Here is a 13,275-nt window from a genome sequence, read left to right as displayed (position 1 = left end):
ATCTTGGAATCACAATCAACATTGAAAACATTTTTCTTTGACTTTAATTAAACTTACAATTAAGATACGGTTTTGATTGAAATTTTTGGTTAATTGTTGGTTTTACAACAATTCAAGTAATATTTACCATTAGGATTTGAACAACGTTGTTGATTACAATTTAATCAAGATTTAATCATCCTTGGACTAATTAGTTTATTAATCACACTGAAAAACAAGCTTGTTAACTACTTGTTTAGACTTGATCATCTTGTTAATTATTATTAATTGTTTATGATTGATGGTGTCACAATGATTGTTTCATGATTGAACATCAATTGGTTGAGCTAATTACAATTAGACTTAATTAGGTTTTCATTTTATCATTATAATCATAATAATTATAATAATAAAAAAAATATGAGTTTTACTTTTCAATTTTGATCAAGATACAAGTTGATCAATCTTAATTGTTATTACCAACAATTAACCATCATTACGATTGATATCTACCCTTGACCAATTTAATTTAATTCAATTGGATTAAGATATTTGTTTGTTTTACTCATTCAATTGTGAAAATCATTGGGTTAACCTTAATTGTGATTAGAAACTGCAACAATTACAATTGATTGTTAATTGTGACCCTCAGTGTTTATTAGCTGATTGTAAACATTGTACTAAATTGTCAAGATGATGATGAATAAAAATAGATACTGATACCATTGATTATCAATTCGGATCATTGTTCTGATTATCTTGATCATCAGATTAACAAAATTAATCACTAATTAGTAATAATTAAAAGATTGTCACTCTTTTCTCATATCCATCACCTCACAAATCAAATTAAATCAAAGATGAAGATATTTATCAAACAAGCGAATTGGCCAAATTTCAATTGAAAGAATAACAAAAAGTTTCAACAATTAGATTGAGTTCAACTGATCACAATTAAGAGTAACAATTAAAATGAAATTAGAATTTGTGACAACCCGAATTTCCTGCCATCTATGAGAAAGAATAGAAACTAATCGATAAGTGACACATTTCAAACGAAGGAAAGAGTTTTAAACAAGATAATTAATTAAAATTCTATTGAAGGATAAATGCAATGGAAAATATTAAATGGCAAAGGTCAACTTTTCAATTGATTTTCGAACTAAGTAATTGATAAATTTAATGAGATTTATTGATTGGAAAATTATTTGAAATGATCGCTCATCTCAAGATTTAATTGTCGAACTTCGGTGCGCATGTGTTTGCGCATGCGCAGTAGAAATTAGAAATTTGTGATTTGTTTTGATCTTTAGGCTTTTTTTTTGTGTTTTTGTTTTGAAAACCAGAAAATTATTTCAATGTTTTGAATTTTTTGTTTTGTCTTCGTTATTAATGATGGGTACTGTCGCTAGATTCATCACATTTCCCTTGCAATTAATTTACGATACATTCGGTGCACTCAAATTGGTTTGGAATTTTATCCGTAGAAGTAAGTTTATTCTCTTTTTTTTCTCTCACTTCTGTTTACTTCCCTCTCTTTTCATCTTTTCTAAACTCTTTCTCTTTCTCTCTCTCTTTCGTTTCTTTTTTCTCTTTCTCTCTATTTTGATTAACAGAAAGGACAATTAGCTATCGATAGAAATTAAGAACAACTTTGATATGACAAGTAGTTGGGTCAGAAAAAGAGTTGGACTATTTTCCCAGTCTTAGCGATTTACCCCCAAGTCTTAGATTCATTTAGCAGAAAGAAATAATCTGGTCCCATTAATTGGAGATTAAAAATCCATCAGGAAAATATTTAAATATCTTAATTCTAATCTTAGGCCGAATCGGCGATTGTTGTGAGCGTTGAAGCGAAAGCGACCCCTGGTCGAAATATTTAACTGGTCTCTCATTCTAACTCTTTGAGTTAAACTCTCTCTCTCTCTCACTTTACTTTCTATTTTCCTTTCTTCTCCTGTTAACAACCTCTTTATTATGTTGTTATATTTAAAATTTTTCGTATCTTTTTTACTCTCTCTTGTCTTTCTCTTTCTCTATTACTCTTTCTCTGACTCTGTTTCACTTTTTCTTGTTTTATTTTCCTTTTCTTGTTATTTGTTTTTATGTTATCTAGTTAACATCGTCGAAACCAATAGTAATACTCAACCGCGAATCGAGGAAAACGAAGATACTTTATCAGCTGCTAGTTTGGAGCTTCAAGAGCGTATAATGAATAGGAGAATACGACAAGAACAAGATGAGGCCTACATGGAATCATTACGAGCCGACCAAGAGAAAGATCGTAAAAAGCAAGAAGAGAAATTAAAAAAAGAAACCGAGGAACGACAACGTAAACAGAAAGAAATGGAAGAAGCTAAACAACGAGAGCGTTTATTAGAGCTTAAAGTAACTCTGGCTGATAAAATTCCCCCTGAACCCTCATCATCCGATCCTGATGCCATACGAGTTGTAATCAAGCTACCAAATGGAACACGTTTAAAGAGACGTTACCATAAAACCGATCATCTTAAATATTTATATTATTTTGTATTCTGTCATGAACAAGCTCCCGTACATTTTCAGATAACGACAAATTTTCCTAGGAAAAATTTACCCGGAAGTCCACCAACCCTAGAAAACACTGAGTGCAATGAAACCAATGGTGACTTTTGTAATATTAGTAACAATGACGGTCCATTAACATTTGAATCCATTGGACTGGGAAAATCTGAAGTTTTATTTGTCCACGATTTGGAAGCTTAAAACCAAACAACAACAACAATTAACAACACAATTGCAAACAATAATTAATTTACCACCATTACAAGATTAACAACACAAATTGTAATCACAACAACAAAAACATCAAGATTGATTTTCTTTTAAAGTTCATTAACAATAATCGTTTTGTTTATTTATCTATTGATTGTTATTTTTTATTTTTTTGTTAATCTAAAAAAATTTAGATTCTAAATTAGCTATTAATTGTTAATTACTTTAATCCAAAAAGAGTGAGAGAAAATCAATTGTAAGAATAATTTAGAAATATTTTAAGTTTCTTTTCTTTCGCTGGGTTAATCATTGTGACGTAACTAATTATCTTCAGATACTTCACACAGTTTAAATGATAATTGATCGGTGATTAGTGGTGATAATTAACTTATTGGATCATTTTATGTTTATTTAGTATTAAAATTGTTTTTACAAGTGAGAGAGAGGGAGAGAGTGAGATTGAAGAGAAATTTTTTTTTGTCATTTCTGATACATAAATATTGGTCTTAAATTTGTTATCGATTTCATTTTAAAGCTAATAAAAACTCACCCTAATTTTGATTTATACAAATTGATTATTATACTTGATACAATATTTTTTTGTTGTAATTTACGAGGCAGTTTTGATGAGAAGGAGACAAAAAGATTAGGACAAGAGAGAGAGAGAGAGAGAGAGAGAAGGTTTTTTTTTGCTCCTTCGAAAGTATAAAAAAAAGAGTAAAGATTTTGGTGGGTTTTTGTTTTCCATGGAAAGTGGGGATTAGAGTTAATCACAAAAGTGATCTTAAGGGTAGGATTTAAACGCGAAAGAAAAGTTTCTTTTCTAAAGGTTGAAGGTGAAAGGGTAAATAGGTGAGAGGGAATTTGTTGAACACCGAGATTGTTGGAAAATACAAATTTGAGTAGAGGTGTTGATGATGGAGTGATAATGATAATGAAGTTGTTGTGGTAATGGTGATGATGATGATGATGATGGTAATTGTAATTGTTTATGATTTTTCCTTTTCTTTTTGGCTAAATAATAATAATAATTTATTTTACATCATGGACCATATCGAAGCCAACCATTTTTATAGAAGAATGATGTTAATTTACGGAGAATATTTTCATCAATATTTTCCAATGTTGATCGGTATTTACCTTTCTCTCGTTCTCTAAGATGTTCCTTGATTATTAATGTTTTCAGGTTAATATATTGATGGGGTGAGAGACGTAAAACTGAACAGAGTTTACGCTCTTTCTCAGAGATTAACTCACAACCTGAACGAAGGGTAATACTTGTTTTCTCTAGAAGAGCTTTATCACTTTCCGGTGATGCTGTTGATGAACTAATTGATGATCGCATTTTAACATGATGGCTATTACTATGACGGTGACTTTCTTTTCTTTCTTTTCGACCTGAATGGTCCAAGCTGTAAACTTTTAAACCTTTTGATGTGATTCCTTGTTGTTTTGTTGTGGTTGTTGTTGACATCTTTGGCTCCGTTTTGATGATTAAACTTTTCGCTTCTCCTGTTGGGGTCATTTCGTTTAATTTTGTTCCTAGGGAGGTTGCCTTGCGAGCGAAGCCAGTAGTTTTTCCGGAAACCTGAAAACTGAACAACATTTAATTTTCTCAATTTAAATTTAAAAGGAAAGGAGAATAACAAACAGGATAGAAAACAATGGGAAAGATTGAAGGAGGGAGAGAATTTATTTCCAGTTAAATGGATAATATCTTACCTCGTAATTAATACCATCTTTTCTTTCCTCTTTCTTTATTTTACTAGAGAGAGCTGGCAGTGCTTTTGAGAAGCTCATTCGTCGACTTCGCCTTAATCTATTTAGATCTTTAGCTCGTATAATGAGTTCTCGTTGTTTAATAAGATTATTTACTAATTCATCTAATTGTTCACGATTTAAAAATTGGTAAAATGGTTTTAAACCTTCACGAAGTTTCTTTTCTTTCATTGTAACTCCGGTGGATTGCACTTTTTTGTTATTTCGCTGAAGTAATGTTTTAGCGTTTTGTGGACTTGATGGAGGTTCTTCTTTAACAATTGATTTGACTTCCCGTGATTTAATTATGCTCTCCTCATTGGACACTTCTCGGCCTAATTTTTCATTCTCTTCTTCCAAATGTTTGAAAAATAAATTAACTAATCCGTATTGGCGAACAATATATTTTCTCCTTAATCTTTCGGCTAATCGACGATTATAGATGTCAATATATGCAAGATTCATATCTCTATCAAGATCATCTTCATCTTTTATGTTCATGGTTAATGCTGCTACCAATGATTCAACTTCATTATCATATTCTCTTTCAAAATCATCACGATTTGCCATATATCCCAGTTGTTGCTGTTGAGCCGGAGTTAATTGATTAATTGGTGGTAAAGGTTGAACCAATATGTTGGATAAAGGACCTTCAATGGTTCCATTGGACGTATGATCAACCACAGTATGAACTTTAGACTTAACCGAGTCCCATGTTAGTTTACCAAGATTTCCTTTAATATAACAGTCTATGAAATGTTTTTTAATCTCTTCGGTTGATTTATCAGGTATATAGAGAGAAATGTCTCCCCAATTTCCAAAGCTATACAATTCAACAGCTTCAAGTAATGCAACCTCTTCACTTGCCTTCCATTCAGGATCAAATAAAGGAAATGAAAGGTTTTCCAAGTCTCGAGAGTCGCTGTAGTTTAAACACAACATAAATAGAGAGAAGAGAAAGAAAAAAAACAAAACAATGAAAGAGACGAAGAAAAAAAGACACAGAGAGAAGCAAAATTAAAACAATAACATAAAGATAACACGTAAAAATGTACAGATAGAATGAGAAGGTAAGAGGAGCGATGAGAGAGAGAGAGAGAGAGAGAGAGTACAAGTAAAAGAACCAGACAGACAATAGATTTATCATATATCAAAAGAAGTAAAGCAAAACAAAAAAAAAAGAAAAGCAACTCACCAGCAATAAGTTGAATCCATGTTTTCACCACATAGAGAGAGAAAGAGAGATGAGGGGGATGATGAAAGAGAAAAAGAAAGGCAGAAATAAAGAAAAAGAGATAGAGAAAATAGAGAGAAAGAGAAGGAAAAAGAAAAGAAAAAGAAAGAGAAAAAAAAGAGAAGAGAAATTTAAACAGCCATCACCAGGTATCTAATTGTAATAAATAAAATGTCCATCCAATTTCTTAATATTACCCATAGTTAGAATAACAATTTTAAAATTAAATTAGTTAATGATGAACAATAATTTCTTAAAGTAAATTAATTACAAGTTAAATTACAAATTAAATATACAATTTAAATGGTGAGAGAAAAGGAAACAAACAATTTCAATTGACAGAGAAGAGAAAATGGTTTAGTTTTGAAAAGAAAAACCAGATGGCGAAAGTAAAAGAATAGAAAAAAATTCTTTTCTCTGATTGGTCAATATTTCCGTGGAATTTGCACTAATTAGCAAAGCAAGTTTTCTTATTTATCACATTTGTCTTTTCCATTTGGGATTAGAAGCGTTTAGAAAATGTTGTCTTTTTATTTGTCTGGTTAATTAATTTTTCTAATGTTTAATTAGTTGATTTTTGTGATACATTTGTTTTTTTTTCTATTATTTGGAAATTATCTTTTTGTCCAATTTTTAATTGCTTTTAATTTGGACTACGTTGATCTCGATTTAACTCACAGGTAAACCTTTTCTCTCTCTCTTGTCCGTTAGTATTTTTCTATTTTTTTCTATCTTTTTTTTTCTTCTCCAAAGTAACCGCTCGTTTCTTTCATTGTGTGTTGAGAATTTATTTCAATTTTTATTAATTTGCTCTCTTTTTATTTGTGATTCTAATTTGTTTATTATGTTCTATTTTGATTTATATATGTTGTTTTCTTTAGTTGATTTGAAATGGTCTCTGTTTCCGATCCGTTGGTCAACCTTATTCCTCAAAATGATATTGACTCACTGCCGGTTCATTTAAGGGAGAATCTAAATGGACTCCTTAGGATGAAAGATTATCAAATTTCTTCCACTACGGAGAAATGTGAACAATTACAAGCTGATCTGAGAGATCGGCAAAGGGAAATCAATGGTTATCGTGTTAAACACCAAATGGCTGAAGAATTTTCTCTTAAAATGAGAGAACAGCTTAGAAGTGTTGAAGATACACTACAAAAATCTCGCCGAGAATATTATGATGTTGTAATAGGTTAGTTAATTGTAACCATGTTCTAATTTTATTCTTCATTCTTGGTATCTGTTTCTCTATACATGTTTAAACATGTTTTTCTCTTTTGTAAACGCTAATTTTAATCGCTTTTTATTTTGTTTATTTTCTCTCTTTTTTTTCATCTCTATCTCTCTCTGTCTATAAATATTATTTCCCATAGAAAAAGAAAGTCTCCTCCATGAATTGGAAATATCTAAGCAAAATGTGAGAAGACTTCAAGAGGAGCAGAAGAATAATGAATTTTTAATGCAAAGTAAATCAACAACAATTAATGCTTTGCAAACCGAAATTGAAGAGCTTGGTAAAAAATTGGAAGCCGTCACCGAAGATAAGAAAGAATCATCTCTTCAAGCTGAAAAGGTTGAATTACAAGAGATGTCACTTAAACACCAAATGACCAGAATAGCCAATGAGAGAGAATTTTATCAAAATCAAGTTGATTCTCTTACGCTTGAATTAAATAATCAATCAAGTGAATTGTCCAACATTCGTAAAGAAAAAGCTGCCCAATTTGTTGAAATGCAATCAACTATAGATGAAAAAGATGATATTATCAACAAATTACAAGAAGAATTATCAACATTAAAAGAGTTAACAGATAAGAAAGATGAACACATTGATTCATTGGCCAAACGAATTAAGGAAATCAATGATGCCAGTGTTCAATTTGAAGTACAATATCAAGCCGAAATTGAAGAGATGAAAAGTTTAGCTTCACATCATTCCAGTGCTTATGAGAAGGAGAAGAAAACAAATCAACAGCTTTTGGATACAATCGAGGAGATGCAAAAGCTTCTTCTAGATGGTCAACAGGCCCAACAAGATTTGGAAGAAACTCTTACTCGAGCAACAATGGAATCTCAGAAAGTGATTAAATTCAAGGATGAGGTTATCAAAAAATTGGACGATGAAATAACCCGATTAAAAGCTCAAGCAGTGGCCAAAATTCAAGAAGATCTGGAGGAAGAGGTTGATCATTATTTTCCAACAGCATCGGCGACCCATAAAGTGTTCAAAAGTAACATGTCTTTATCTCAAATTTACAATGAGTATATTGTTTTACAAGATAAACTGGATGCCTCTCAGATTGAAAATAATCGTCTTAAGGAACAATTGAATCAATTAATTGAGGAAGCTGAACAGAAGACTCCCTTTATCCACCAGAAAGTTCAAGAATCGAGAAAATCATTACAAACAATTAGAGATCTTCAAATTCAATTGGCCAAAGTTACCAATGAAAAGGATTCCCTAATAGAGGAGAAAGAGAATCTCATTCAGATGACCAATTATCTCAACAGAGAGATCGCTCGGCTTGAGCAAACCTCACACGATTTGGCTTTACAAGTACGATCTCTCATTGCAACAGTTCATGAGGCTAAAGGTTATGAACTTGCTAGACAAGAAAATGTTCCTGAAAGAGAAACCGAGGAAAGTGCTGCTAATCGTATAATCACCCAACATCTTGTGACATTTGATGATATTACATCTCTTCAAGTGAACAATCAACGATTGATATTTTCTATTCGTGATCTTGCCGCTGAAAATGAAAGGCTAGTTGACCAATTAAAGGAGAAAGAACAATTTTCCCAGCAAGAAATGAGTAAAGCGTTTGAAGAGATTAGTAAACTAACCGAGGAGAGAAGAAGACAAGCTGAAATGTTATCAGAATTAATGGAAGCAAAGAGTACCCTTAAGTCAATGGCAAAATCTGATGAATCAAATAGACGATCACCTGGTTTTAATTCAGATTCTAGTAGGATGACCATGAATGAAACACTTGTTGAAATGAAAGAGTCTCTCCGCCGAATTCAAGCTGAAGCCACTGCTAACAAGGCTGACTATGAGCAGAAAATGAAGGAGCTAAATGAAGATATTAGCCACTATCGTCAAGAATTGGCGTTGGTACAAACTGAAAAGGCTAAAACTGAAAGTGAAAGTGAATACATTCAAGAGAAGATGAAACTTCTTCAAGCAAATTTCGAGCTTACAAAGAAAGAAAATTGCAAATTAGTCGAATCAAATAGTAAACTTAGCCGTAAGCTTGCTAAAAGTGAAGGTAATCTTGCTGTTCTTAGGAAGGAAATTTCCGAAATCAAAGGAACCCGTGATAAACTTGAGGCCAATATTCTTGCTCTTCAATCTGAACGTGATTTACTTCGTAACAATGAAAAACTTTTAACCCAAGAAAGAGATAATCTTAACAAGGATTACCAGGAAAAGAGTAAACTAATCTCAACGTTACAAAAAATTCAGGATAATTTTGCTCGATTGGAAAGTGAATCATCGAAGGGAGTATATTTACAATTAGAGAAACTTGAGAAAGAGGCCACTTATTTCAAGGGTAAACTTGTCGAAGAAGAGCAAAAGGCGAAAAACCTGGTCCAAGCTCATTCGAAACAAATCGCTGATCTCCATCAAAAGATTGACTATGAATTGAAGAAAAATGCCGAATTACGAGAAGCAATTGTATTAACCGAGAGTCGATTACACGTCGTTGAAAGTGAACTTAAAGTAATTAAAAGTAACTTTGAACAAGATCGAGCTCGATCAAAGGATGAACTTCGAGATAATCCTGAACAATTGAAAAAGATTCGTGAAATGGAGGATAAATGGAGTAAAGCGGAAGCCATGGTTAAAGAATTAAGGGAAGAAAATGAACAATTAAAAAACAAAGTTAATGAGAAGGAAGAAAAAACTAAAAAATTGGCCTTACAAGCTCGTTCTAGAATTGCTGCCTTAACTCAACAAAAGAAAGCACTGGAAGCGGAAAAGGAAGCTTTCCTCAAGCGAATCACTGAATTAGAAACACTGGTTTCACAAGCTGAGTCACAAACAAATCAGAATAAATTGTTAACGAAGAGACTTGAAGAAACGGAAAAATTAGCTCGAAGTGCTTCAAGTCAAGCGAAAACGTTTAAAATTGAAAACGACAATCTAAACAGAATGAATGCCGAATTACGGGAAAAAGTTGATACACTTGAAGAAAATGCAAAGAAAAATTCTCTACGATTTAAAACTCTCTCATCAGGTAGTGCCATTAAATTGAATAGATTGAAAGCACTGGAAGAAAGTCAAGCTCGAATGCTGGCTCAGCAAGAACAATTCGAAAAATTTCAAGCTCAATTATCATCTACACAACATTCTCAAAGTTCCACTTCTTCCTCTACAGTTCCCACCGGATCATCGGCAGCGTCAACCTCTGGATTTGTTGGAACATCATCAGCTAATGTGCCAACACCTTCATCTTCATCTTCATCTTCATCAACCTCAAGTTCAACTGGATTAGTAAGACATCCAGTTTTACCTCAGAAACAAGTACCACCCGCACCAAAGCCAACACCTAGAGCGAGTATTAGACCATTATCAGTCTCTAGGCTTCCACCAATTTCTAGATCAACCACATCAACTCCTGGTCATGTTGCTGTTGTCGCTGTTCAGCCAAACACTGAAGAAAGTGCTCAACTTGTTCCACAGGCAACAGTTGCTCCAACCGTTGTTGCGGCACCAACACCTACGGCTGCGGCTGCTGCTGCCTCTTCTTCCGAGCCAATAATGTCTTCATCAACCTCTACATCAACATCATCAATACCTTTATCATCAACTGCTATGTCATCATCAACACCATCACCTTCACCAGCAGCATCAACACCAGTAAACTCTTCAAATAACAATCAACCTCCAATCAGTTCAAGTGAGGCAACCCCACAACTTGAACGTCTCAGTCGTCCAGCTGAAGTTGTACCTTCAACTCGTGACAACCAAAGCTCTGAATTACGAATCACTTCAAGCCAAGGAAATAGTAACAGTAATAACACTTTAAACCAAGAACCCTCTGTAACAACGAGTGATGAATCTGGTGAAACATCACGACAAGGGTTAAAACGACAACGTGAATCGCCCTCACCTTCAACATCTAGACCTCAATTACAAGAAGATGATGGTAGTAAGAAAGTTAGACTAGAGGAAGGTAATATCGTTGATCAAGAGATCATGTATGATACTCAGCAAGATATTTTAACTCATGAACAAGATGATTTTGTTGATGAATCAAAAGAAAGTGAAGTTAATGAATCAAGTCCAGATCAATTACCGGTCGTTGCTTCACAAGAAGTTCAACAAGAAAATGAATATCAACAAGAGGAGTATATTCGTAAGTAAAATTTACAAATTTCGTACAAATTGATTCCATTTATTTGTTTTAAATTAATTATTCCGTTTTCTTTATTTTATTTTCTTCTAACTCTAGAACATGATCTACATATCTCAGCTGATTCATGTGAAGAAGATGAAAGTGAAGATGAATCAGATCACGATGTGGTGGAAGAAGAAGAAGAGGAAGCCGAAGTTGAAATGGAAAATGAAGAGAACGAAGAAAGTCAAGACCGTGAACATGAACGCGAACGCGAACGTGAACAAGACGAAGAAGATGAAGAAGCTGAAGTGGAAGCCGAAGCCGAAGCCGAAGCAGAGGTTGATGAAGAAGTCGCCGAAGAAGAAGCTGACGAAGATGATGAAGAAGAAGAAGACGAGGACGAAGAAGATGAAGAGGACGAAGAAGAAGAGGAAGAGGAGGAAGAAGAAGAAGAAGAGCAAGATGATGATGATGATGAAGATGATGTCACCATAATACAACCATAAACAATCAAATTACCAGACTTGCATCTTCAGACAAACCAAATCAATCGAATTCAATCTTTATACACAGAAAGAAATCCAATCGAAATCATCCAAATAATAAATCAATCAATTTAAAGTTCCAAATGATTGAATGTAATCTTTCATGGAATCCGATTGAAAATCATTTTCATCACAATCAATTGATTAGAGAAAAAAATTTTCATCAACATCTCCAATCTCTCTGACTGAGCCACTAAACAGTGAATTCAATTTACCTGATGAAGGAAAACAAAAATATTAGTCAACAATTAATCATCTTAATCAAACATGTTAATTAACATTGAAAATTGAATTTCTACCTCTGACAAAATCCGTTCCAATTGAAATGCTGATAATTTTCATAATGTAAAAGCAAAAACTGGAAAATTATCATCATTATCATCATCATAATCATCCAGCCCAGAGATGAAGTTTAAAAAAACACAAGCACAAAAATAGCAATTTAATCTTAATTGCATCCTAATTGTTTATTTAGGTTTGTTTTTTGTATGTGTGTGTGTGCGTGTTTTCAAGTGTCTAATAAGTTACCAATTTCTTAAAATTTTCTTGCGCTAATTGTTGATTCTAATTTACTTAAACCAACATTGAATTATAAAAATGGAAACAATTAGAAAAATAAATTCTAATCTATGAATTGATATTTTGAAAAGAAACAAAAAAAAAGAGAGAAACAAAACAAACGTTGATCCATTGGATTAGCAAAAATAAACCAAATTGTTAATCCAATTTATTTTCCCAATCGATAATCATATTAATCATCATAAGATGATTAAAATATTAACCATAAATTATTAATGAAAATGAAAACTCCCAATTCTCATGTGAATAGTAATGATTGTATTCATGGTAAGTGAACCTTTGATCATGATTACGGTCACTGAAGATGATCAATAATAGTTAGTTGATTAATAGAGAATTAAGCTAATCAGTTGTCTCTTGATTGTTCAATAATTTACTAAAAACTTGTCATCCTCATCATCCAATCTCCTTGACCTTCGCCCATCTTATCATCCAAATCATCCAGATCTCTGGTCATCATCATCATGAATCTTTTATCCTAGAATTAAATTATCCTACCAATTAGTTTCTTCCCAATCTCAATCCTTAATTCACTTGAATCTAAATCATAATATTAACAATCAAGAATCTTTTCATTCAGTTATGATTATCAAACGAAATCACCATCAACATGAACAATTTATATTCCATGAAAAAAGATGAAGAAAAATGAAACAAAAAAAAACTAAATCAAATTGATGAAAATCAATAAATAAATAATATGAAATTGTGATTAAATTGATTAATTTAATTCGGTAAACTGGTAACATATTATTTCATATGTCAATAAGATGGAAACAGTTACCTTGATAAATGTTTCATCTAATTTTTGATTTTCTTTTTCCAGGGAAAAGGTGAGAAGAAGGGAAAAATAATGTTCGAAAAGTGGAAAAAGTTCTGTAATCGAAAAAAGTTCTGAACATTTTTTTCCTTTCCTCAGGAAACTCATGATGATACAAAAGTTATGATTTCGATGAAAAAATAACATCAATTTTTGAGAATGTAAGAATTGAAAGTTCTCAATCAATGATTTAGAATTAGAAGAAAATTATTATTATCATCATGATTAACATGTAGATAAGGATGATAAATAGAAAGATCA

General features: G+C 32.3%; 3 protein-coding genes across 5 annotated transcripts; 2 read left to right on the top strand and 1 right to left on the bottom strand.

Moving 5' to 3' along the window:
* The first annotated feature begins 1,277 nt into the window (after positions 1–1,277).
* On the top strand, positions 1,278–2,879 carry LOC128395327 (FAS-associated factor 2-like). Its single transcript, XM_053355742.1, has 2 exons — positions 1,278–1,468; positions 2,096–2,879. Exons 1-2 carry the CDS (start codon positions 1,372–1,374, stop codon positions 2,722–2,724), a joined length of 726 nt encoding a protein of 241 aa, XP_053211717.1. The 5' UTR covers positions 1,278–1,371; the 3' UTR covers positions 2,725–2,879.
* A 237-nt stretch (positions 2,880–3,116) lies between these two features.
* LOC128395316 (transcriptional adapter 2-beta-like) lies at positions 3,117–6,050 on the bottom strand. Its single transcript, XM_053355731.1, has 3 exons — positions 5,687–6,050; positions 4,456–5,413; positions 3,117–4,321 (listed from the first exon to the last, which is right to left on the bottom strand). Exons 1-3 carry the CDS (start codon positions 5,704–5,706, stop codon positions 3,776–3,778), a joined length of 1,524 nt encoding a protein of 507 aa, XP_053211706.1. The 5' UTR covers positions 5,707–6,050; the 3' UTR covers positions 3,117–3,775.
* Positions 6,051–6,225: 175 nt separating this feature from the next.
* LOC128394874 (nucleoprotein TPR-like) lies at positions 6,226–12,422 on the top strand. Of its 3 annotated transcripts, XM_053355264.1 has the most exons (5): positions 6,226–6,405; positions 6,607–6,917; positions 7,099–9,966; positions 10,108–11,088; positions 11,185–12,422. In XM_053355264.1, exons 2-5 carry the CDS (start codon positions 6,617–6,619, stop codon positions 11,574–11,576), a joined length of 4,542 nt encoding a protein of 1,513 aa, XP_053211239.1. In that variant the 5' UTR covers positions 6,226–6,405; positions 6,607–6,616; the 3' UTR covers positions 11,577–12,422. The 3 variants fall into 3 exon arrangements, with proteins under 3 accessions (XP_053211239.1, XP_053211222.1, XP_053211231.1); XM_053355247.1 differs by having other exon boundaries at positions 7,099–11,088; XM_053355256.1 differs by having other exon boundaries at positions 6,226–6,431; positions 7,099–11,088.
* Positions 12,423–13,275: the final 853 nt, after the last annotated feature.

Source organism: Panonychus citri, unplaced genomic scaffold (genome assembly GCF_014898815.1).
Source record: "Panonychus citri isolate SS breed McGregor unplaced genomic scaffold, ASM1489881v1 Contig00023, whole genome shotgun sequence".
NCBI classification, from domain to species: domain Eukaryota; kingdom Metazoa; phylum Arthropoda; class Arachnida; order Trombidiformes; family Tetranychidae; genus Panonychus; species Panonychus citri.
The sequence above is the reverse complement of the archived record's forward strand: the minus strand, read 5'-3'. Positions and strand labels throughout refer to the sequence as shown.